This window comes from Vicugna pacos, chromosome 24, assembly GCF_048564905.1.
Source record: "Vicugna pacos chromosome 24, VicPac4, whole genome shotgun sequence".
Taxonomy (NCBI): domain Eukaryota; kingdom Metazoa; phylum Chordata; class Mammalia; order Artiodactyla; family Camelidae; genus Vicugna; species Vicugna pacos.
Window position 1 is genome coordinate 2,056,940 of NC_133010.1, and position 24,798 is coordinate 2,081,737.

At 45.2% G+C, this 24,798-nt stretch overlaps 2 protein-coding genes across 9 annotated transcripts in view; both read right to left on the bottom strand.

Moving 5' to 3' along the window:
• The window catches only part of LOC140688960 (guanine nucleotide-binding protein G(I)/G(S)/G(O) subunit gamma-4-like), a 42,481-nt gene extending 33,201 nt beyond the window's left edge, over window positions 1-9,280 (bottom strand). The window contains exon 1 of one of the 6 annotated variants that reach the window (XR_012063795.1): window positions 8,757-9,112. Coding sequence is in view for 1 of the 6 variants with exons in the window: in XM_072948937.1 (XP_072805038.1) it covers window positions 8,757-8,824 (68 nt within the window). In the remaining 5 variants the exon portion in view is untranslated. Of the gene's footprint in view, window positions 1-8,756; window positions 9,113-9,139 lie in introns of those variants that run through there. The other 5 variants (XR_012063796.1, XR_012063797.1, XM_072948939.1 and 2 more) reach the window with 5 other exon arrangements.
• A 1,740-nt stretch (window positions 9,281-11,020) lies between these two features.
• LOC140688961 (ankyrin repeat domain-containing protein 26-like) overlaps window positions 11,021-24,798 on the bottom strand; it is a 72,121-nt gene continuing 58,343 nt past the window's right edge. For all 3 annotated transcript variants that reach the window (XM_072948942.1, XM_072948940.1, XM_072948941.1), the window contains 5 exons: window positions 19,818-20,183; window positions 19,036-19,241; window positions 17,204-17,438; window positions 12,457-12,502; window positions 11,021-11,296 (listed from right to left, as the gene is read on the bottom strand). In XM_072948942.1, coding sequence (XP_072805043.1) covers window positions 11,241-11,296; window positions 12,457-12,502; window positions 17,204-17,438; window positions 19,036-19,241; window positions 19,818-20,183 — 909 coding nt within the window. In that variant the 3' untranslated portion in view covers window positions 11,021-11,240. The remainder of the gene's footprint in view (window positions 11,297-12,456; window positions 12,503-17,203; window positions 17,439-19,035; window positions 19,242-19,817; window positions 20,184-24,798) is intronic.

Here is a 24,798-nt window from a genome sequence, read left to right on the forward strand (position 1 = left end):
TTTTCATTGGCTCTGCCCCATTCCTTTCACTTGGCCAAATTCTAAGACCCTTCTGGAAGCCTTCCTGACCTAGGCTGAGTTTGTGTTTAGGGGAGACCTGTGCTCGGGTCCGAGTGGTGTTATAATCATTTGTCTCCCTCACTAGATAGTAGATTCCTCAGGTGCTGGATGCCTTCTCATCTCTGCATCCTGATCCCTGGCACCTGGCACTCAGCAGCCTTCAAACGTCTCAGCAACCAAGGGTCCCTTCCGACTCCCCAGCAAACAAAGGTGCGACCTGTGGAGGGGCCAGGGTTATGGGGTGCTTGCTCCCTGCGGAGGGGGGAGCAGAGACAGGGACGTCTGTGTTCTGGGGTCATCGTGCCTTGTGAGGAGGTGGTTCTTCAGGGCAAGGAGCTTGTTTCCCCATCCAGGAGGCTCTGTCATGAAACGCAGGGAAGACACATGCACAGGGGCATCCTGGAAAGGAGGCCTGGGCTCCCACAGGTGTGTTGGCTGGGAGTCCTGTCTCTCAGCTCCAGGTGGATGGGGGAGGCCAGCCTGGGAAATGGCCCTGATGCTGGGCAGGTTCGGGGTTATCAGTTGCGAAGAATAAGGACCCATGGACATCATCTGGGTCAGTGGTTTGTAACCCTCACAACACAGATTCCCAAGCTGTAGCCCAGACTTGCCAAATCAGACTGTCCACGGCTGAGGCAAGAAGCCCTATTTCTGAAAACTACCCAAAGTGATTGTGTTACGGAATCAGGTTTGGGAACCACTCACGGATCGACCCTGAATTTTACAGACAGATTGTGCTACAAATAAACGGTTCCCAAAACAGGTGTGTAAAAGTGAAAGGAACAGCTCATCACTAACCAAACTGACTGCCAACCAGCCAGGCCATGCATCAAGATGATACATCAAGGCAAGGGTGCAGCTCAGTGCTAGAGCGCGTGCTTAGCATGCATGAGGTCCTGGGTGCAATCCCCAGTCCTTCCATTAAAAAGAAAATTTAAATAAGTAAATAAATGAATAAAACCTAATTACTGCCCCCAAAATAAAACCAAACCCATAACACCCTAGCTCCCCTTCCTTGTTTTTTCTCCCAAGCACTGATTCCATTTTAAATGCTTATCTATTACTTTGCTTATTCGGATTATTTTTGGCTTCCTGACAGTACTCTGGGTCTGACATCTCTCCTAAACCATAAATTCTATGAGGGCTGGACTGTTTGATTTCCCCTCCATGGCCTGCCTTCTCCACTGCTGTATTCCCAGCGCTCAGAATGTACGGCCAGGAAAGCCTGCCTAGTAGAGCAGAGAGTGAGGGGCTGTGGAGGAAAGGGGGCAAACCCCACCCCGGGGTGGGTCGCACAGCCAAGAGCAGAGGTCCAAGGAGAGAAGGCTGGGCAGGAAGGACCCGAAGGAGGCTGAGCTGGCTGGGCTGGGCTGGGCCAACTGTGGGCGGCCTAGGTGAGTTGTTATGGTTACTGAGAAGCAAGGCCAAGGCCCAGCCTTCCAGCCTTGGCCACCAGAGCTTGGGGGTGGGTGGAGGGGGACTAGGAAGTTGGAGAAAAACAGAACAGAAACTAACCCTTGGCTAGAGACCCGCTCTCACCGAACGCTGATGAACTGTAATCCCTGACATCAGCGTGGCATCAAATCCAGAACACTGGGGGGGGGGGGTGAAGGAATCACAGACAAGGAGCAGGGCTGCCACCACTTGAACACAGACAGAGTGAGTCACCAGGGAGGTGGGTCATGGCAGGTCTGTGGCAGCTTCGCACAGACGGGTGGTGGGGGTGGGGTCCCTTTTAAGGGACTTTCAAACATGAAAACTTGCATTCGAAAGAGTACACATTTTACAGAATCATTTTGGTTTTGCCCCAAACTTTGCATCTGTTCTGCAGAGCCTCCTGACTTCATTTTCCTGGCCACCCCCTGGTGGGGAGGCAGTCTCCCCACCACCTGGCTGCACCTGGGTACCGGCGACTTGGTCTCTGTCTCCAGCCAGACTTCGACTCACCTGGACAGCATCTCCTCACCTGGCCTGTCCCCTTCTTTCTCTCCACTCGTCCACTCGCTCCTCCTCTTTCATTCACTAAATTAGGTCGTGATGTCCTCTCCATTCAGGCCCAAATTGGAAACCATGGGATCCCCAATACCAACCTCTCCCCTCCCGTCCACTTCCAGTCAGATAGCAATGCAAGCACCTGAGCATCCCAGAGATGGCAATGAGCCTTCCCAGCTCTCCCTGCCCTCGGTCTCCTGCATGCCCCACATGGCAGCCACAGTCAGAGGATCAAGGCTGGGACCTGCTAAATCCTGCATCCGATTAACACCTTCTTGGGATCGCTGTTCCTCACAGAACAGACTCTTCCATATGTCACTCACGAGTCTTCATAACCTGCCTACCATCTGTCTTTTCCACTCTCCCCGCAGCACCTTTATAACTCTGAGCCTTTGCACAGGCAGATCCTTCTGCCTGGAAAGCCCTTTCTTGCTTGTCCGGATTGACAAATGTGACCCAGGTTTCCAGGGCCCGCTTAAGACAGGAGCATGGTGGGCAGGCTCTGTCTGCATCTCACTGCTCTCCAGGAGAACGGATGCTCCCAGGATCACTGTAAACGTGGTTCTCAGAGCATTACCCCAGAGGCGAGCTGTTTTTACACACACACTCCCTCTTGATTATGAGTTCTCTGAAAGGCATGACTTTATCTCGTCTTTAAATTGCTAGTAAGACATCTGGTGCAAGGAGCATCCGGTGCTTGTCCCGCGTTCAGTAAATGAGTGTCTTAAAAACGTATGGTTGACATGTAGTCTTTCAGAAAGATATCTGTTACTTTCAGCAAAATACAGACATTGAAAAAGGCCTCCCAGAGAGCCCAGTGGTTCAGATGAACATGGTTTGCAGCAAGAATGCACAGGAAAACCAGGGAAAGGGTGTCAACCCCGGGAAGGTTGGGAGGAGTTTCAGTGATGACAAATCCCATGACAAAGAGAATGGGCCTGGGTCCTGGCCAGTGATTGAATTACTCCAGATACTGGTTACTAAAACAAATCCTAGCACAAGGAGAGGGTCTGGAGAGAAAGTGGGGCGTTCAGAGGAATCGGACCCATTAGAGGGCACAGTGAGCCTGGGAACATGGGGGCTGGTCCCCCTCCCCAAGCAGGACACACAGTGCTTTTGTCCAATGTCCACTTAACAGTTCTGTGTGGCAGCTGTGGGCACACTCACTGCACTGTGGACAGAGAGCAAGCACAGACAGTTTGGTGTGAAACAGCCAGAGAAGGACACAGTTCTGCCAGATCAACCAAGGGGAGGAGAATGATACTCAAACACCAAACTCCAACCTAAGATGATGAGGTGAAGCCACTCAGAGGTGAGGACGGGGGTGGGGTCACCTGGGTAGCAGAGGTGGTCTACCTGGGTACCCAAAGATTTAGGTAAGCAGAAGACTCCAGTGACCATGTCCCTGGTGGATAAAATTCCACAGAAGAAGATGAAAAGCAATTCATGTATCTACGCCTCCCCTAGTTTCAGAAGGAATCAGGTAGCTGGCATCACTTCACTGTCAGCTTCCCTTAGTTATTTCCCCCGAGGGCCTACACTTTGGAAATCTCCACTCAGCCGCCATCATCATCCTTCCTGGACACATAGCCCTTAAAATTTCAAGAGCCAGACTGTGTCTTTACATCCCTGTAACATCTGCTTCCCCCATATATGCCATGAAACACACAATTATACACTTAAGTAGTCTGTCTCCTTAACCAAGCTGTGACTCTACCTCATCCGTGTGGCCCCGCAGGTGTCAAGGGGTAAATAACTATCTACAGACCAGTGGCGCCCCTGGGTTGTAAGTGAAGTCAACCGGAGCACAGGAAAAAAAAAAAACAAACCCAGAAATTTCCCAAGACTGATGAGCAGAAACTAAAAGCAAATCGGGATTACTCATGCTGGTGTAGCATGCCACGGGCTTTGGGCTCCAGACTGTGCTGAGGAAAGGTTCTGCTGGAAATTCTGAAGGAAACTAGAATATACCACCCCAAAATATGCCACCTTGGCATAAGGATTATCTTGAGCTGAAGGCAATTAAAAAACAGCAGACACAGGAGGAAATCTCTGGTCTCTCCCTTTCTACCTAAAAGCGGGGCATAAATTTCCCTTTCTGAAGGTGTTTCCCTTCCCATCACCCATACCAGAAGGAAAGTAACCAGTGCCACTGGAGGAAGTCAGCACCAAGATGGGCTCGCACAGATAAACATTACTAAAATAATCTTTATCTGCCATTAATTTTCACCACATTTTTACCTTTCCACAATTTACTGCCCCTAGAAACTCAAACCCCTTTTTCTTTGTCTTGTCACTTTCTCTCAATGCATCTCCCTTTGTTAAGATGGTATTAAGACTTCTTTGGATTTCCTCTTCTTTCCTGTGAAGCTCCTATGCTTATGCCTAATAATCTCCATTAATTGGGAAATCTTTTCTCCTGTTAATCTCTCCTGTCATCAGTTTAATTCACATGCCCCAGACACTGAATCTAAGAGCGTAGAGGAAAAGATTTTTCCCCCTCCTACAGCTTCCATAAAGGGTATGCATAGCAGGTACTCCAAAGCAACAGGACAAGACAGATGCCTCCCCGAATTAGGCTGGAAAAACGCTCCAGAGGAGGACACAATTCTTGGATATGCCTGGCCCCTCATACAGATAAGGAAAGATGGGACAGAGGAGGCCACTGTGACAGTGGGTCAGGGGTTTCTCCAGCAGCAGAGGTCCTGGTAGCACCTACTGTCTGCCATCCTTGTCTTTGCCTCTCTGACAGAGTCCAGAACCCGGGCTACAGAGCCCGAGGGGCCATCACCGAGAATAACCTACTTGTAACAAACAGGCTGTCGTCGCAACCTCCACACATTGCTCTGCTTTCTACCCTCCAAAAAACACCCTTGCTCTTTCCGTCCTGTTTTCTAATTCCATTTCTCCTACTTGGACCTTCATACTTGTGTATTGCTTTGACAAAAATCTCTCGATTTTACATATTTGTGTGATGAAACACCGAAAGTAGTAAATACAGTTGAATTCGGGTGGTGGGACTGTGGGGGCGCATTTACTTTTCATGGTGACACCTTTTGCTGTAGTTGTAAATGTGCTCTGATGAAAACTGTTGAAACAACGTAAAGTGTTTTCCTTTCTGCCATTGTTGTCGCCCTGCCCCTCTTCCTCGGTGGCGACCCTGGGAGTGGGTGGAAGAGAAGATCCCACAGCTTAAGTTGGACTTGCGCGCCAGGAAGACACATAGGGACGAACAAAGGAAAGCAGAAAGCTCAGTTTCTGGATGGAGCGCAAGTGCTCTGCACTGCGCATGCGTTTGATGGGGCGAGAGGTTGCCTCGGGCCCCAGAGGGATGTTGAAAGCATTTCTTCTATCTTCCGTCTCTTCTATCTACTTCCTCAGCCTCACAGCGCAGATCCCACAAGAGAGACCCAACCCAGCCACCCAGGGAGAAATGGTTTGAGAAGCCTATGAAGAAAGAGGAACAAATCTTCTGTTTTGGAAGGGAACGCATGCGCAGTCCTGGGGGAGCCTCCCCACATCTCCATCGCTCACTTCCCATTAGTATATGCTTTTCCTTGGTTAGTTAAGAGTCACCACCGTCCACAAATACACGGCCAGAATACTCCTGGAGAGAAAGGACACTGTGGTCACCGTTGTGTTTTTGGTAAAGAGAAACCCTGCAGGTCCGCCATAAGGATTACATGGGCTCATTCCCGTGGTGCACCAGCTGAAGCCTGGTCCCGCCTTCACCCCACTAACCTGGGCTCCCTCCGCTGCCTGGTCCTCTAGGACAGAATTGTTCACTTGCTTCAGATACCTGGGAACCTCAGGGATTCTGCTAGCTATATAAATGTCCTCACTTCTCCGTGGACACCCAGGACCCGTTCCACAAGCACTATATCTTCAACACACCCCTTCTCCCCCATCTGCACAAGACCTGCCATTTTGTTTGCTAAAGTTCCACCTGGACAACTGATTGCACACCAGCCGCCAGGTGACCTAACAAAAGCTCCTTGACAATTAAAGTGATTTGGAATGCTCCAGCTAGCTTGCTGCAAGGATCTCTTTCTGAGTACCCATTGTCTTCTCTGCCGGAATTTGTTTCTTTCAGTGGTATTTCTTGGCTCTACTTTCTTCCCTAAAGGTAAATTTCATTTGCTTTTGTTTTCACTTCTGATCATTTTTTAAGGGTCCCTGGTTTATTCTCCATTGGCTTTAACCAGCTAGCTAAAGCCTTTTAGCAGTGTTATGCTAATTTCTACACTACAACTGATCTGTTTTTGTTTTCTGATATCATTCAGCCTCTCTGATTTTCAGTTAAAAAGCCTTTGCTGGCTATTGTTGAAAGGACATTTCTGTAGTATTTTTGGCATGTTAGAGAAGTTAAATTTCATTTTCTGGCTTAAGAAAACTGAACAATCTCTTTATCTCAATAGTGAGCCTCTTTATGCCTGAGTATGTCTAGAGTGAATAAAAATACCAAATAAAACCAGGAAAAATCTGCAAGATTAGGTCATAGTGTATGCTCATAAGGGTGTTCCGAGAATAAGTCAGGTAATACCTTAAAGACACTGCTTCAAACTTCTATGAAGAAAAAAGGGTAATCTACTAACATGTGTTGCATTGTTAGGCATTCTCCCTCCCTCAAATAGAACAAAAATGAGACAAGGTAAGAAAAATGTGATGGTGAGATGTAGCTACAAATGAGAATGATTTGTCTAATAGACTTAAGTCTTTCCTCAGCCATTTGGCTGCCTCCCTCAGTAAGCAGTAGTTTTGTGTGTGTGTGTGTGTGTGTGTGTGTGTGTGTGTGTGTGTGTGTGTGACATTATACACAATCCTGGGACAGCTGCCAGGCACTTGCTTCCAGGGACCAGGGGGATGAGAGGACAGTGCCCAGATCCATCAGAAGAAGGTACTGAGATTGGGGGTGCGGGGCTTCTGGTACTGTCATTTTGGCTTTAAAAACTGTAAAATGAATACGGGAAAAGCCTTTTTCTCATTTCTCTGCCGTCGACTTGACTGAGAAACGTCAAAGGCAATGAATTGCCTGGCCAATCGCGGCTCTCCTGGGAATGATCCTTTGTGTGTCTCTCAGCTGGCCAAAGATCTTCCAGAGGCTTCCTTTGAGCAATTTCATTTTAAGGAGACTGAGGACTGGAGCCATGTGTGGGTGGAGGAGCAAACAGGAAGTCCATTGTCCTAAATAGTCATTTCAGTCCAATAACCCCGTGGTGAGGCTACTCATTAACTAGCAATGCATCACAATAAACCTTGCATTTATATTCACACCTGCTGTTTATTAAGTGTTGTAACCCTGTCTTATCATGACTGGTAATTGAGCCAAGCATACACTTATATAAACAATTCATAATTTACATGTCCAGTGTCCTGTTTCTTAGGACTGAAAACGACTTTCTATTGATCATCCCGGTTCTTCCCACGGTAGCCCCTTGCAGGGAGCAGGGTCAGATCAGAGGGCGGGGGCTCCCTTCCCCGGCACCAGGCAAAAATCAGTAAAAGGATTTCCCCAGCCAAAGAGCCTGGGTCCCCTCCCGGCCTCCTTGAGGCGTTTGCCACTGGATTTTCCTGTCGCACAAGGAGGAGGAGGCAGCACAGCGAGGACTCATGCGCAGGGGACAGGACTGACAACGCTGTAATGGGGAACACCAGCGCAGCCCAGCAGACCTTTTGCTCTGACTGAAACGGCCGGCCCTGTGCCAGCCTTTTACAGTCTAGGCGGCAACAGAAAGCGAAGCAAACCGGCGGCGGCGGGGGTCTGGGAAGAGACTGGGAGAACCGGTGTCCACGATCCACTTTATCACTCGATCAAACTTTTAACATTTTTGGATTTCCTAATACTCCAGCCCAAGATCCAAAGAAATTAGCAAGTCCTCCTTATTTTTAAATTCATAAGGCTTCTCCAGTGACACCTCTGTTCCCCCGCCACCCCGCCCTTGTTATTATTTCTAAGAATTAAAAAATTAAACCGAAGCTCCCCCAATGTCTTGGGATGAGCACGCTGCGAGCGCGGCCCATTTCAGCACCCGACTCGGGGACAGACGCCATAAGGGGTGGAAACAAACCCTCGCTCCGTCGCCCCAGTCGCCACCGGAACTGCACCCGAGGCAGGTGTCCCGGGGTGCTGGGGAATCAAGAGGACTTCTTCAGGCCAAAAGCACTTCCCCCAATAAAACGACCAGCTACCCACGCCATCCCTTCCATTACGGTCCTCTCCAACGGGGGACATCCCTGTTGAGGGGGGAGCGAACAGCCGTGACCTACATACGGAAAGGGGGTCCCCAGGAGCCTTCCGCGCCTCAAGCCGGAGAGGCCGGTCGACCCCCACCGTCAGGAGACCCCTTAAGCGTCCCGAGCTGTCTGTTCAAACCTGCGCCGGGCTCTCCCCAGGGCTCGGCGGAGGGGCCTGGGTTCGGGGAGCCCCCGCTCCCGTCAGCGCCGGGCCGCCGCCGCCGCCCACCTATGCGGGCACCGCCAAGGCCCGGCCCGCTGCGGGCGGCCGAGAGCATCACAGGCATTCGTTCCGCGAGCTGCCACTGACGGCTGTAGGACGGCCCAGCACCAGCCCTCTCTCCAGTTCCAGAGGCTTTCCCGCCCGAGTTCCCCTTCTGTCTCATGCTCGCCCCCAGATCGCCCCGGTAGAGGCTGTGCATTCACTCCCCACCCACAGGCCCCGGCCCGCCCGCGGGGCGCCCACTTACCATGAGCGGGGCGCGCGGGCTTTGTCTCCCGCGCGGTGCACGCGAGGGGCGGCCAGACCGAGCAGCATCGCTCCTCATCCGGGCGCGGGGCGGGGCGGGCTAAGGATCCGACTCTGCTCCCGAGCTCCCGCGCCTCGACTCTGAACGGCTCCCGGTGCAAACGCGCGCCTCGCCTCGCCTCGCCTCGCGCCGCCCCGCCCTCCGTCCCGGGGTCCTCGGGCCGCGTCAGCAGCCCCGCCCCGCCCCGCGCCTCCCGGCCGGGGCAGGGGAAAGACCACGCGAGGCTGAGCGGGGGTGCAGGTGGCCGAACCGGTGCCCCGCGGGAGAGTGCGGGCACCCAGACGCCAAGTGCTGTGTCCCTCCCGCTCCCTGTACCGGTTTACCCGCGCGCGTCCAGCTCCGGCGGGTGAGAGTGCGTGCCCCTGACCCCCGCCTCCTCGCGACCAACGTGGACGAGCCCACCCGGCAGCGGGGTTTCGCCGGGCGCCCAAGAGGGGCCAGGAACTCCCGCCCGCCGCCGCCAACGTCACAGGTGCGTCACCGGGGCTCCCCGCACTCCCCGCGCCTCCCGCCTCCCATTCCCCGCCCCGCGCCCTGCTCTGCGCGCTCCCTGCTCGGTCCCGCGCCCCCAACCCAGGCCATCTCTCTGCCTGGAGCCGGCGTCGCCCAGGGACTGAGAGTTGGGGAGATGAGGGCTGGAGGTGGGGACCTGGGGCCCTGGTCCTCGCCGGGTTTCGGGACCTAAGCCTCAGGCATCCTCATCCTTGCCTGCAGGATAGCTCCAGGGACTAGCCAGGCTGGGCGCGGCCAGTTCCCCTCCATCACCAAAGAATACGCAGTATACCCCACCCCACCCCCAAGGTGGGCAGTGAATGGAGAAATGCTGAATAGCCGTAAAAATGCACAGGGCATTGTCTCCGTGGACCGGGGCAGCTTAACGCACACGTTGCTAAGTAACGGGAATGAGGGGACCACAGAGCCATCCCAGCGCTTTGGGAGCGGGGGCGAGGCGCGAGCTCTCATCCCCAGCTGCCACGAGGGGCGCGGGAACACAGTCCCAGTGTTCGTGCAGAGCAGAGACTGTTTGTGACTCGCTGTGTGGGAATGGTGGAAGGGAAGACACACCAGAGTGGGTGGGGACAGACTGCTGGTGGGGATGCAGGCAAATACTTCAGGAAGTTTGTCGTCAGAAGTAAGACTGTCTGGTTCATGTGAGAGGGAAGAAACAGAGGGAGGTGTTTACAGAGAGGGAAATTTGAAATCATCTCTGCGAAGGAAGAAGATGGAAATTAAATAAAAGTAGCAGGATCGCTGGGCGGTGCGTGACTTTCTTCAGCAGCACTTAGATGCCTGGGGGGATGTAAGGGGGAAGAATGATAATCAGCCTGTTGTGTAGTTGGGAGTTTTGCCAAGTAAGCCCCCTGAAAAGACAGAAAAAGGAATAAAGGATCTAAGTAGGAGTTATTAAAAATTCAGCTCCTGGAAATTGTTGAGAAGGAGAGTATTTCCTTTACTGTCTTACATTCAGTGATTGGGAACCTGCAAATTAAATTGACTAAAGCAGATTACTGTGAGAAAAAAATTACGTATGAACACGCGCAAGAGTTCATAAAGCAATGGGATTTGAAGGGGTGGCTACAAGTGGGGGCTTACATACAATTTAACACGTGACAGGAAAAGGAGAAAGGCATTTTCTGAAAAACAAATGACTTCTTGGTGAGAGGGAAGAGCAAGAGAACTTATGGTAGAACATGTGCATTTAGGAAAGAGAAATGACACCTTAGGAGAATGTACGGGAGAGCTGACAGGTTTGTGACAACGTCCGTTTGCGTCTGGTGCTCAGAACTTGTCTCTAATTTTAAGACTGTTTCCAAAAAGTAAGTAAATAAATAAGAGAAAATGAAAAGCCTGAGGCAGATTTCATTTCTCCATGAGGAAACATCTGTGAATCAGTGTTTAAGGTAACATGAAGAAAGTCTGATGGCACTGTAACGATTGTTGGGATCCATCAGAACATTGAAACAGCCACAGCAGATCAAACGCTGTCCGTCTAAATCTTTAGGTCTATAGACAGTGATTAACACTGGAAAATTCAAAAAAGCTATCAATCAACACTGCTCAACATCAACGACAAGTTTTGTGGGTGGTTGGGTGCTGTTTAAACAGCTGGCATCCGGGCTCGGTTTGAGTATATAATACTCCAAAGTGCTGGGTTTTATTCCCAAAAATCTGCTTTAAAGTCAATGAGATGCAGAAAAACGTGGTTTAAAATAATTCATAGATTTTAATCATGCACATAGAATGCAAGAGTATTTCCCCTTAATAAACAGTGTCAGTATCTTAATGGGAAATAACTAAAATGTTTGGCAAACAGCCCAGCAGGTAAAACGTTTACTATTTATCTTGTAGATCGTGCACTTTTTCTTCAAAATCTCCACATATTCTTGACGTGCTTTTGAAATCAGATCTTCACTTAGACTTGACTCATCCATCAAGCCTACGAGAGAGTCCATAGGACTTAGATTCAAGTTCAGTAGTAGCTGGAAAGAAAATGAAAGAATTAGATTCTTTACTTAAAATCCTTCATAGGTAACTAAATGTCAGTTTACTTTTTAAGAAAAGCTGAGACTTTTCCAAGTTTTAAGAAGAATGAAAAATACCTACATACGATTACAACACAAAACACAAGATTACTACTCTAGACTTTGCCCAGGGCTGCATGTTGAATTAACTGCTCTTGTGGCTAAGGATCAGAGCGCCTGGTTTTCTCATTCTTCATTCATTTACTCAGCAACCATGTGCTAAGGCACTGTGACAAGCACTGGAACCACAAGATGAAGATGACAGTCCACCCTGAACTGAAAGATCATGTACCGTTAACTGGCAAAATAGATGAACAGGCAGTTTCGGTACAGAGACATAAATGCCATGACAGGTATACAAGAGGGCAGAGTTGGAACACTCAGAAGGGATGTCCAGCTTTGTGTCAATATTGTCCCCTCTTTGGTGGCCGTGATGTGTAAGCAGATACCTGAAGGAGGAGGAGAAAGTGTGGGAGGGAGAGGCAAGAAGCAAACACAAAGAGCAGAGGCAGGAAGGGCACCCGCGGAGCTGGACGCAGTCTGACCAGTCGCTGGAGCCAAGGGGCAGAGCAGGGGAGAAAAGAGATACGGCTGAAGACTCTGGCAAGTGCCAAATCGATGTGGGTGTTTTTCTTCCAAACTAAGGAATTTGGGATTTTTCCTGAGGGCAAAAGGTTAACCAGTGACAAAGTGAATGACAAGAAATTGTCACCCACCAGGTGACAGCTATATGAACCGAGATTGCTTGAGTCTGGGTTTTTGGCCTCAGTCACTACCAGGAACTCGAGAAGCTGATGACCTCCACGCTTTCTGAGAACAGGGCCGTGTGCAGGTGACAGGCCCATGGGGACAGCAGGAGAGGAAGGGCACAGCCAGAAATAGAGAACACAGACTTCTTGAGTTTTTTTTTTTAAAGCTATGGATCATGATGTATAAATGAGGAATAAATATATCATTATGAATGAAATTATGCGCTCACATTTTTCATCAGCTCTGTGTAAGAAAAAAGCTTAACATGGTATCTGTTATTCAAGCAATAGAAAGGGGTGCCATTTACTGTTTACAGTGTATTTCAGAAATCAACGTCTAAATTTAATTCAGAAATGTTGGCAACATACCTTCTTTTAATTCTCTAGATATATTGTTTATCAGCTTCTTCCGCATCTGCAATAAGTCAAATATTTTTAATGTTTAAGTGAAACAAGAAACACTATCATAGGAATGACAGCTAGCTTATGAAATGTGGCCTTTAAATAATACTTTTAGAGACTTGACTTAACGTGGGGATTGCTTAAACAGAAAAATAATCACATGAATAAAATAAAATAAATTCCTACTTACTTTGATTTTAGATAACAGAGAACACATATCTGTGAGGCTACTTAGATTCCCCTGATGGAAAGCACAGTGAGCCCTGCCCTGTCCGATGCACATAATCTCAGAGGGCAACGCCCGATCTCATTGGCATGAAGAGTTTCAACAGTTCAAGTCATGTCTCACACTGAATTCATTGCTCTGCAGTTCTTAGAAAAACTGCCCTTTGTAAAAGTTTAGCTTTTTTTAACTTTAATGGGTTTTTCCTTAAAATGAGCTTTCCATTCCTGCACTTTTAGAAAACTAAAATTTTAAGGTCTGTTCTATGCTAATGTTTTTAGCACAGAATCGTAGATACATAAAATGAAGAAAGGGGTTCTGTTATAATAATGTCAAGTGAAAATTCTACTTGCAGACAAGTTAAGCAAATGTGTTTTGCTCTCTGTAGATGACTAAAATATTTATGTCAGAAAATCTGCTTGAAGAGAAGAAAAGGAGAGGCTAGCGCCAGTTTTCAAAGTTGGTTTCTGATTCACAACTTCCTAGAGCTAGAAACAAGGAAAACAATACCTAATTCTTTAACTGTAACTTTGTTTCCGTTCTAGAGACTAGGGCCAACTTTTTGAAACTTGACTTAATTAGTTACGTATTTAATTATGAAATGTGTGGGGACACTTCAAACTACAAGTGTCCCCATCTAGAGTGCTCTTTTAAAAACCTTTCTTGTGAAAGTCACCCGCTCACTAAACAGGTTCTAAACAGTACACCAGACATAAACACTGCGGTGGTAACAGCGATATGAGAGCCGAGGCTTCTGTAAATGTTAGGTGCAAAGACAAAATTTGGGGCTACCATTTGCCAGTATTTTCAGAGACTGTTTTCCATAACACTGTCTGACAAGAGCATTCTAGAGAGGCCTTATGCCATCAACAACATGACAACAGTGCCAGGAGGGTCCTGTGAAGTGAAAAACGCCTAGCAGATGAAGGGAGAAGCCTTGACTGAAATAATTTCATATAACCATTAATAAACACTATGCAAAATGTAGATCACACTTTTACATGAGTTGAATGTAAGATTACTCTCTTTTCCTCTGCAAAGCTATTTTCCTAAACACGTACTTCTGGGACCTTTATGCTTATATCTAGGTGAGGACCCCCATGTCCTGATGGTGGAAGTGGTCTGAAGTCCAACATTAATAAGGAGAAGGCACCTGCAGTTTTACTTAAACTTTTCCATTTAACAAAAACACAGTAAGGTGAGAAAATTATACACAGGAAGACAATGTAACAGCAAGTTTTAATTCTAATGATTTTTAATTAGGAGGATTCTCTCATAACTGGCGGTTTGCAGACTATGTCCCATAGAAATGGAAGGTCCCACTGGGGACACTGCAGGATTGAGGTCAAAACTGAGGTCACAAGCTGGAAGATAATGCTGCCCTTTCTGAGATCAATTTGGTAAAAACAGACTTGCCACACACGTAGACACACATGTTCATTTCCAAAGTGAATATATTTTCAGATTATTGATACTTTTAAGTTAAAACTGGGTATCATTCTTATTTTAAATGTTATAAAAATAAGTACAATTCCAGAAATGTAATAAAATCAAGTCATTTAACCGCTCTGATTCATCATACTGTTGTAAATAGGTTAATGAAGGAAATGACACTTGTCAGTTTGTAACTATTAAATACATGTATTTTGCTTCAGAGAAAAGAAATAAAGAATTTGTTGATCAAGGAGCTAAAAAATTAACTACAGAGAAAAAAGTGAATGAAAGAAAAAGAACTGGAAGAAGCTGAGTGACTGGCTTTCAAAAGATAACACGCTTCCTCATTTGTCCATTCAGACAAAATGGAAAGAGGGCAGGAGGGAGTCCACAGGGCAGAGAGCTGATACCAGAAACAAGGTTACTGAACTCTGCCTCTGCCTTATGAGAACTGAGCTTAACTACTGTGATAGTTTGATTAGAATTAAAATTCAGAGTGAATGTGCGCTGCCTTGGAAGCCTACTTTTAAAAGAAACGTGACCAGATCCTGCTGAGATGCAGTGCTGTGTCATGTCATGTAAAAAGTTAAAGTCTTAGGAATATTAATCGTTTTAGCTCTGGTGCACTGGTATAATCCCATTTAGAAAAGGGGCTGCTAAACTGAATGGACATTTGAGAAATTTAAAAATTAGTTAAATAAGTCATTAGAAAATGTTTGAAAGTGTCAGTAATACACCAAAAGTCCAAAATCGGTGAGTGTAAAGTTTAGTCTTCCTATTTAAAATAGATTTGAAGGACATTTATTAACTATTGTGGCCATGCTTCATGTTAGGCACACCAATACTTAAAAGCTCTTGAACATAAAAAAGTCTTTAAAACAGAGAAATTTTGTCTGTTATAATACTGTCTGGGATCAATTTTTAAGTTTTCAGTTCTCAGAAAAAAATTCTATGTGCAAGAAAATCTAACAGTGACGTATCTGCTCAGGCTAATTTTAACTTTTTGTATTTTATAGTAACATAATTAAATAACACAATTGAGTAAAACTGTAAAATTGCTTCTGACATGTAGGACAAAACATCCCAGAAATAACTAGAATGTGAAATCTGAGGGTACAAACTGGCAAAGCAGATATGGGGTCCCATCTGTTACCACTACAACAATGTCAAGGGACAAGGCTGTACTTCATGCAACAGTAAGAGAGGCAATAAACCCAAGTGTTATGAACTGGAAAAAACTTGCTTCGACCACCAGCATGACTAAAATCACAGACTTAGAGCAATAGTTCTGTCAAGTTAGAAAAAAAAAATGCTGAGTAAGCTGGAACTTCACAGTAGGAACAGTCCAAAATGTTAAAACCTTGCACATAAAGGAGAATGTTACATTCAATCTCAATGCCATTTTTGACATTTTGCTTTCTAGAACCATAGCTGAAAAGCTGTGGAAGTCTGTTGTTTTGTTAAGCCCCATGCAAAAACCCATCCCTTTCTGTCATTTTAAACAGTATGTTCACAGCTCGCATAGCATTACTTTGTTTTCCCAGCAGAAGTAATTACATCCCTAGCAATTCCACAAGGCATCTTCCTTCTCTAAGTCTACTAAGAAATCTGCAAGCAGTAACTGTACAATAATAGCTCCTGTGAGGCGCCAGGCAGCGCCGAGGGAGCCGTGTCTCTGCACCTGGACAGAGCGGGGCTTGTTAACCTCCCTGCTCAACCTAGCATGATTCGGCCCCACGGCCCCACAGAAGAACTACGTGTACCTTGGAACTACAACACTGAGTTTAAAATAAATTATTTTCCTGTGTACCTAGAAGTACTAAAAAACAGACACCTCTTTCCTCCAAAAACATTAAAGGAAACAACTGTCCTCAGGAGTCTTCTCCTGCATTGCTTTTGCACTCACACTCTTTCACCATCATCCTGTAAAGTGACACACTCGTGAGTTTTTGGTGACAACGAATGAAAACATTTCGAGTTTGCATCATGCTTAGCCACTGATGGAAGTGTTAGCCATGCATTTTTTTTTTAACACCACGCAGTCCGGTTTCATGACTCTGAAGCACTTACACTCAATTTACCCACAACACTGTCTATGAAACCTGAGCTTTTCTTCTTTGATTTATTATGACATGAAGCCAAGTGAGAAAAAGCAGGTTGAGACCTCACTCAACAAGGGCCCGTGCTACCCTTCTCTACATCAAGATCATGAAAACATCATCAAACCATAAACCCACGCGCACCGATTTCAATGGCTATTTTAACAACGATACACAACGAAAACTGGTTGTAATTTAAAGACTCCCTATCGTTGCCACCTCGGTATTCCTGCAGGTGAGGGCAAGACAGAGACATAAGCGAACTTCATTTTAAAAACTTAAATATTTGCTTTACTTGACTACATCTTTAGAAATGTTCTACAATTGCTCAATAAGACATTTTATAACAATTAAAATAACAATGCTGTAAGTAAAATAGTAATTAAGAATGTACTCTTACAGAAGGAAATGATAAAAATTTTAAACTTCAAAACAGAAAATGTTTTTAGCGTTACAAGTTTATTGAATTCATAAAAAGAATTTACCTTGGGTTCCTTTAAATAAAAAACATCCATATGTGATTAAGTATCTCGATGCCAATCATTTACTTATGCTGAGGGGTAGATAAACTGGGGTGCAGCAAAACTTGAAAATGACTATGAACCAATGCCAAACGAAAATCAATCAGAAGCTAAGCCAAACACTGGAAAGTGTATCTCCAGTTATTAGGCAATAATACTTAATTTCTAAAATAGAATTTAAAATGGAGCTTTTTAAGAATTTTAAAATTTGTCACTTTAGTTGCATTTATTGAATAAAGTTAATGACAGGTATCTCTTGAAAATTACAAGTCCTGGGACTTTAAAAATAAAATTTGTGTCTCCTTCATTAGCACAATTAATTATGGCTTTTACTTAGTGTGCGTAAGTCAAATAAACAACTCAGAATTTCATCAAATTAAAAACAAGAATTATATCAGAAATCTGAAGCCCAAGGGAAAGAAGATAAAATAACTAACCTTCAACAGATCGCTCATGCTGGTTGTAGGGTGTGGAAAATTCCTGAAGCGCCTTTTTCGAGTAAGACGACTCCATTCGGGCTCCACGCTAGTACTAGAACTTTCAGCAGTACTAGAACTTTCAGCAGCAGGCGGTCTATCAACAGGCCGTGCGGGAACAGAGCCGAGGAAAGAACTCTTGTGCTGTTTCTCCAGTTGAAGTTCAGTGTTCATCTCGGCCAGCCTCTCATTAGCCCTGCGAGGATCGCAAAGCAGATTTCATTCATTTCGTTTTTTTCCTAAGTGATGTGTATTTCTAAAGTTGCTATAATAGTAAACAGATTGTCCCGTTAAACTGTTTTGACACCAAAAAATAAGTCAGCACAGACCTACTGTAAATGATTACAGTTTAAAACTGTCCTGAAGAACGACGTATGTGCCGGGGGGGGAGTGCTTAACTAACAAGTACTTCAACATGGGGAGAGTCAGAGACGGAGACGCCCCCACAGAGGATCCCCGCTGCCTTCTGCACTGGCTGCACCTAGACATACTCACCCTCAGGAAACCAGTTCAGAAATAAAAAATAAACCATCCCTCAAAGCCATTTTCAAGCATTTGCTTTCACCCCCCTCATATACACATTTCACGCATTACCTGGGAGAAATCAAGCACGCGGCACTGAGCAACAGTTTAGAGCCACCACTTCTGGGGGGCACCAGGCGGCAGAGTCGATGGTGGGAAAGAACTACGACAGCGCCAGGGGCAATTTCAAGTGTCCCCCAATGTCCCAAAGCTCACTTTGTTACTTTGCTTTTACCAGAGGCCTACATCAGCACCTGCTTTCCACAACCAAAAAAAAAACCTCAAGCGGATTTTCACTTTCATAAAAAAAAAAAAAGCAAAAAGCCAGAATAGCACTGGGTGCTTGTTTTAGCCCAAGCCATCAGGGGGGCAATGGGCACCCCGAGCAGCAAGAGGGGGCCCCACCGAGCTCCTTCCCCAGAACCACACAGTATCCCGGCATCACGCCGCCACGGCTTCGGACTGTGTCTGTGAGCACCTGTGCTTTATGCATTATTTATTTTATGTATCCACCAGCAAGATGTGTCCTGAGGTAACTGCCTTTTTGCTTTACACCGACAACTTTCATAGGAACACTCTAGTTTTGGATAGCGGGGAGACCTGTAGCTCATAACACTGCTACTCAGGCACCGGAGGTGGGACTCGCCCTTTCGGTCTTCCACACACCCCCTCGGGCAGGCCACCATATTCTTTTTAGCCACTTTGTGAACCACTATACTGCCCTTCACCCCGATGTGAATTTCCCCTACTCACCAAGCATGCCTTTACGTAGCGGAGACAAACTTAGAAGGACACAGTACTTCGTCTCAGGGTGCCCACGAGCAGTGACACCAAATATCACAATCAAGAAAGTAAATTCACCAAACACCAGCATGGGGCCCCTTGGGTTTATGTTGTACTCTTCCAAAACACAGTTAACTTTATACTCATTAACATTTCTATTTATGGGAATTCCAACTAGAAATTTTGTGATAATATGGCTGTCTAAATTACAAAGTTTGCAAAACCCCTAGCTTAAAGACTAGACCAGGTTAAATATATGCAAATTAAAAAATAAAGTCATGTAAAAGCAACAAAAGGCAGGGAGATGCAAACTGCCCTGGACTGACATTTTAAAGGAGAGTTCATTTACTAACACCATTTCCCAAAATTACACTGTCTAGTCAGCGTTCACTTGCTACCCACCTCACGAACCTGGCTCAATAAAAATGATGCCTTAGAGACAAATTAGTGACCTAAATTATTTTGTATAATTCTATGTTTTGACTTACGAGTTTAGTTGATTTGCCAGTGACACTCTATTTTTTAGCTCTTCCAGGTACAGCTGCCTGTATTTTTCCAATTCTTTTTCATTACAATCAAACTGAGAAGTTTTCCTTCTCAGTTCCGTTTCCAGGTCTTGAACTCTGTGTTCCATCTGACTCACTGAAGCACGTTTACACTCTCTGAGCAAGTCTTCCTGAGATGCTGCTTGTGCCTACAGCAAATTAAAAGGACACAATTTTAAAAATACTTACAACCTGAGTAATTACAGTCTATTTGTTCCCTTTAGTTTTGAGTCAGTGATTCAGAGAGCAATTTTAAGTGTGGAAAAAAAGCTGAACTTTAAAATACTTATCATCAATGTCAAGTGAATTAAATCTGAATTATGAAATGAAAGTGGAATCACCCTTATATTAGTACTCATGTAATGTGATAGTTCAAAGAATAATAGGATCAATCTAAACTTTTAAAAATTGAAGAATACAACCTAGCAGTAATCCAAGAATGTGGCACAGTATTTACATCACAATATATGCTTTTCCTCCTAGTGGTCTTGATTTACACCAATTGGTCTTAAAAATGATTGTCTAGTGAGAGTTGTTCTGAAACATCAGTTTAGTGATAGTAATGATGGAAACTGAATTATTTAAAGGGAGTAACAAATGCGGCCTTCCAGAAATCTACAAAACAAACTGCTATATGGGAAGTAGAGGGAACACATAAAATGTACACATCCGAACTGTAATTCTCTGCGAAGTGAGTTAAAGCACCTTACAGATCAGTGTCTCACCTGTAAAAACTGGCTGATTTCTTTCAGTTTTTCTACTACATCATGTCTTCCTTGCTTTTCAGTTTCCTGTCTGTACTGCACAGCTCGCCTGAATTTTTTCAGTGTTTTTACTACATCCCGTCTTGTTTGTTCTTCAGTCTCCCGTTTGTCCTGCTCCACTTGACTGTGTTCCACTGTATTCATTTCGAGGTGACGTCTGAGGTTTTCTGCTTCTTCCTCCAACTTCTTCTTCTCCTCCTCTAGTGCTTCACATTTCTTTTGCATCTGTTTCACAGATAATATCTCCTTTAGAAGAAGCTGAGTTTCTGCACTCAGACGGAGAAGTACTGAAGACGTAGATTCGTCTTTTGCTGGAAGATCAGCATTCTGCGTGAAAAAGGTAAAATTGTTTGGTAATGAGGTTAGCAGACTGAGAACAGCCTAACTCTAACCCAGCATCAAAGGTTGAAATAAATTCAGTTACAATAAAATGGTATATCTACCTTGTGGAATGGAGAAACTCAAACTACTCAGAAAATCAAGAAAAAAAGTTCAAACCACCAAGAGTCACAGAAATATACTGTTCACTGTCATCATCTTTGTTATACATTTGTACTTGATTTTACACTCTGATGTTTCTGTAATTGTTTCTTGTCTTTCCTACATAAAATGACTACAAGGCACCTCTTAGTAGAAAGTCTCTTACCCTTTCCTTCCCCAAGTCTTAACTCTTCATGATTTTTAAAGTTTTAGGGAGATCATATTGAATTACTTAGGGCTGAATTAATAAATGCCTCCCAAAACAAGACTTTGAAAAAAAGACTGCAATTAATACATCTTACAAATATGGATTCTAATGCCATAAGCCCTTCTCTGAACTACAAATATCTTATGCTTGTTTGAATTGCATTCCAAGGAGCAATGAATGATTCACAGAGTTAAGGAGAAATCCATCTCCTAGTGTAGTGGTTTAGTAAGATGACCCATACACTTTTCTAAACAAACAAAACAGCCTTCATTCTTGTAATCCTGTGTGGCTCTCCACAAAACAAGAGAACATACTCAACAAAAACAAACAAAAAAACTTGCTGGAATTTCAGTGACACTGACTTGGGAAGAACTGCTCTCCTTCAGACAGAAGGATTGTTTGCTAAGACAAGGCAGGCGGAGGTGGTGGTTGTAAAACATCTCTACAAATTCCTTGACACTTCCCCTGCGAAATTCCCTCCCCTGAAGTAGGTACTGGCCTCAGTTAACTGGTTTCTAGGGGACAGAATGTGGGGGCACTGCTGTGTGATTTCTAAGGCTAAATGGCCTCTGACTTTCACTCCATAGGGACGCTCACCCTTAGAACCCAGCCACCACGCTGTGAAGCCCAGGCCACCTACTGAGTCTTTGTACACACAGCTGTCCCAGCTGATGACTCCAGGGAATATCCTTAACCAAAGCCAGCTCCAACTTCCAGACATGGGCATGAACAAGCCTTTAGATTATTCTAGTGCCCGCTTGATGCCAAGTGGAGAAGAAATGGGCTGGCTCCACTGAGCCTTGTCTAAACACAGATTTGGGAACCAAGCAAATGCTGTTTTGAGTCACCAGGTTTTGAGGCAGTTTATTATATAAATTATTAGCAACAAATAACTGGCACAGATATTGATATTAAAAATGGGGCACAGCCATTAAAAAAGAACCCAAGATGTGGGGACGCCTTTGCACCTGGAGGTAGGTGAAACCTGAACAGATGCAGAGAAGAGTAAGAGTGAAAACCCAAAGTGTCCACGAGACTGTTAGTGGAAGCCTGAGGGCCCTTGAAGGGCTGAGAGTGAAGGCTTCTAGGCCAGGGAAGAAGATGACGACCCTGAAACCGGAGGCAACGGGACTCTTGCTACCGAACAGCTGAAAGTAAAGTTGATGAGATACGCTAAAACAAACAAAAAGATTATTAAATATAAAGGAACCAGGACTCACTGGGTTCAAATATCTGTATCCCATTTAAAGCATCTCCACATGCCCAATGGTCACATAATGGGTAAGCAGAGAAATGGCTTCCGGGCTAAGATCAAATCTAGGGTGCTGCCAGGAAAACAGTCTGAAGATGAAGCCAAGACTTTGTTAAGACCTTGGAAAGATTTAACGTGCTGCCTCAAATTCCTTTAAAGATCTTAAAAGCATAAGAATTTCAAAGGCATGGCCCCCCAACCGCTTCACAGGAAGCCCAAGGTGAAGAGTTTATCTCAAAAAGACGTGAGAGTAGCCTTTCCAATGGCAGGAACCCCAATAAAATTCACAGGAAATTCAAAGTTTTAAAGAGAACTGTGCTAGCAAAACTACTGCTTGCTAGCTTGGACTGAAAGAGACAAGACAGTGCAAAATGGGAAGAGGCCTTTGGGCCTCTTTTCTTAGAAGGTCTACAAGGAGGAAGCTGGCTTGAGAGAACTGCTCAGCTGCAAACACAGGTCACTGCTCATGAAAGGGACAGAACAAAGAGCTTAGAGAGGGCAGCGAAGGAGAACCCCTCCCAGGGTTAGGACTAAGTCCTAATCAAAGAGCCAACAGCATCAGGCTGCACTGCAGAACAGGTACGGGCCAGCGGGCCTCCCATCTTCCATCTGTGAGTGAGGGAGTCCTCAGCAGTTCAGGAGAATGCTGGGTGTGTGGCGGCAAATAACCCGTGTCTCCTTATCCTCAAGCCTCAGCACTGAGAGGCGTGTACCCAAGGGCTGTACTCCAGAAAGCACGCCCAGGAACCTCAGCCCCTCCTGGACCTGGTGAAGATGGGAAAGTAAGACCCTGGGCTGGAGCCTGAGCCTAACACCACAGCGACCGAGACCTGCTCACGACCGAGTAGGGACAAGTGGATTTCTTGTATGGAAGCAGTAACAAAACATTGTGGCTAGTGAGTAGATTATGCTGGTTTTTGAATGTCTCCATAAATTTTCAAAATTAATTCCATAAAAAAGGTACAATATGGGCCAACCTTAAGTGCCCTGCTCCTAATGAACAGAAAACGGTGAAAGTGGCACTGACTGAACGGCAGGGCTCGGTTTGAAAAGGCACTTCAGCTTCTGCCTCGCTCTTAACCCTGAAACCCAGTCTCAGGCGGGCAAGCTCAGGCCACAGAGACAGCTTCCGTGTTCCAGGGGAGGTGGTCCACCTGCCCACCCCACCTAAGCCACAGCCCACCGCCGACATCAACCATCAGACATCAGCGGATGAACCTTCACGTGATTCCAGCCCCCTGCCTTCGAGCTGCCCCACCTGAAGCTGAGAGGAATAGAGGCCAGCTGTCTTGGCCACACTTTTCCTAAGTGTAGGTTGTGAACGAAGTAAATGCTTATTTAAGCCACTGAACTTTGGGGAGTTTGTTAGGCAAAAACAGATAAACAGAAGAGTGGATGAAAAAACAGTAAGAAATGTAACTTGAATAGAGTAGAAATTGGTCTCCTATAAACTGGAATGTAACAAACGTTGAGATTATCTTATTAATGACAAAGTGCTGATGAGAAGCAGCAGGTAACTGAAAGAAAGACCTCAGAACTAGCGAGAAGGAAGATGCTTTAGAGTCCCCTCCAATTACAGCTTCTTACAAACAGGCATGTATTTCACAGTTTCCCCTCAACTTTGAGGATAAGGAAGGCTGGTAAGCAAGGAGACACAGGATTTGAAGTCTAATAATTGAAAAACAACTAGAAATAGTCAGTTTACCAAAATCAACCTTTTTACCTCATCTCAACGAACTGAACTTCTAAGAGAACAGGCAGCTTTGAGAACTTACTAATCTAGCACTCACTCTTCATTTTCCTTTCCTCAGAGAGAAAATAAAATATTAAGGAACCATAAATGTAGTGTCCTTTGGCAGTATTTAAATTAAATACAATTTTTCCTTTACCTTACTTAAAAGCTCGTTGGTAAGGGAAGGTAAGACTGTCTCAGCTTCATGTTGTAGCACAATGTTTCTCCATATCACACAGATTGGCTTTGAACTTTTGAAATTCAAATTACTAATCTGTTATCTGTTTCTGATAAACTGATTGAATATTATCTAATTTTTAACAGCTGTACTCTTGGAAAATTTTCCTTGGATGGGATGAAATATTTATTTCATTAATTATGCATTAAGCTATAGACTACAGCTAGGCACCTCTCCTTTTAAGTAAAAGGAGGTAGACACAGGGAGCTGAGAATGCAGGATCTGCACCAAGAACAAGATTGGCACCAGAGTGACACACAGGAACCAAGCCAAAAGAGGACTTCATCGTGCACCGCAAGATGATGGATTAGAGAGGCTTCCAAAGAGGAAGGTTGAATTAATCTTTTCCAGGCTTAATCTTTTGTCTCTAGGTAGTGAAATCTATGGATGAGTCTATGAATTATAATGAGTGCAACATAATGAAGTATATTGCAGACTGAGTCAGCAGATCCCGTGACCATGATTTGATGGAAACTGGAGTGAAGTGGGAGGCACTGGGTGAGAAACTAAAGGTCTGAATGGGGGGAAGGAATGGACTTTACCTTTGCAAGCCTATTTTCTGTCATATCACAGAGTCAGCAAGGCATAAGCTGGCCACAGGCCCCTTCAGGACGCAGCAGATCTCCACAGAAGTGGAGTTACAGACATTCTGCGACACTGACTATTTATTATGATGTAAAACAACTGGTACTATGCAAGAAGACACGGAAAGAGTTCTCATAACATCTGAATTGGTACTGGCATAGGACAGACATAGATCAATGCATCACCACTGAGAATCTAAAAGAAACCCTCACATTTACAGTCAATTGATTTTCAATACGAGTGTCAAATAACTGAATGAGACAGTAATAGTCTCTTTAACAAATGGTACAGGGACAACTGGATATCCACATGCAAAAGAACAAAATTCGACCTCTACCTCATACAACATATATATAAAACTAACTAAGTGAAAGAGCTAAACCTACAAAGTTCTTAGAAGAAAACACAGGCGTGTGTCTTCATGACTGGATCTGGCACTTGTTTCTT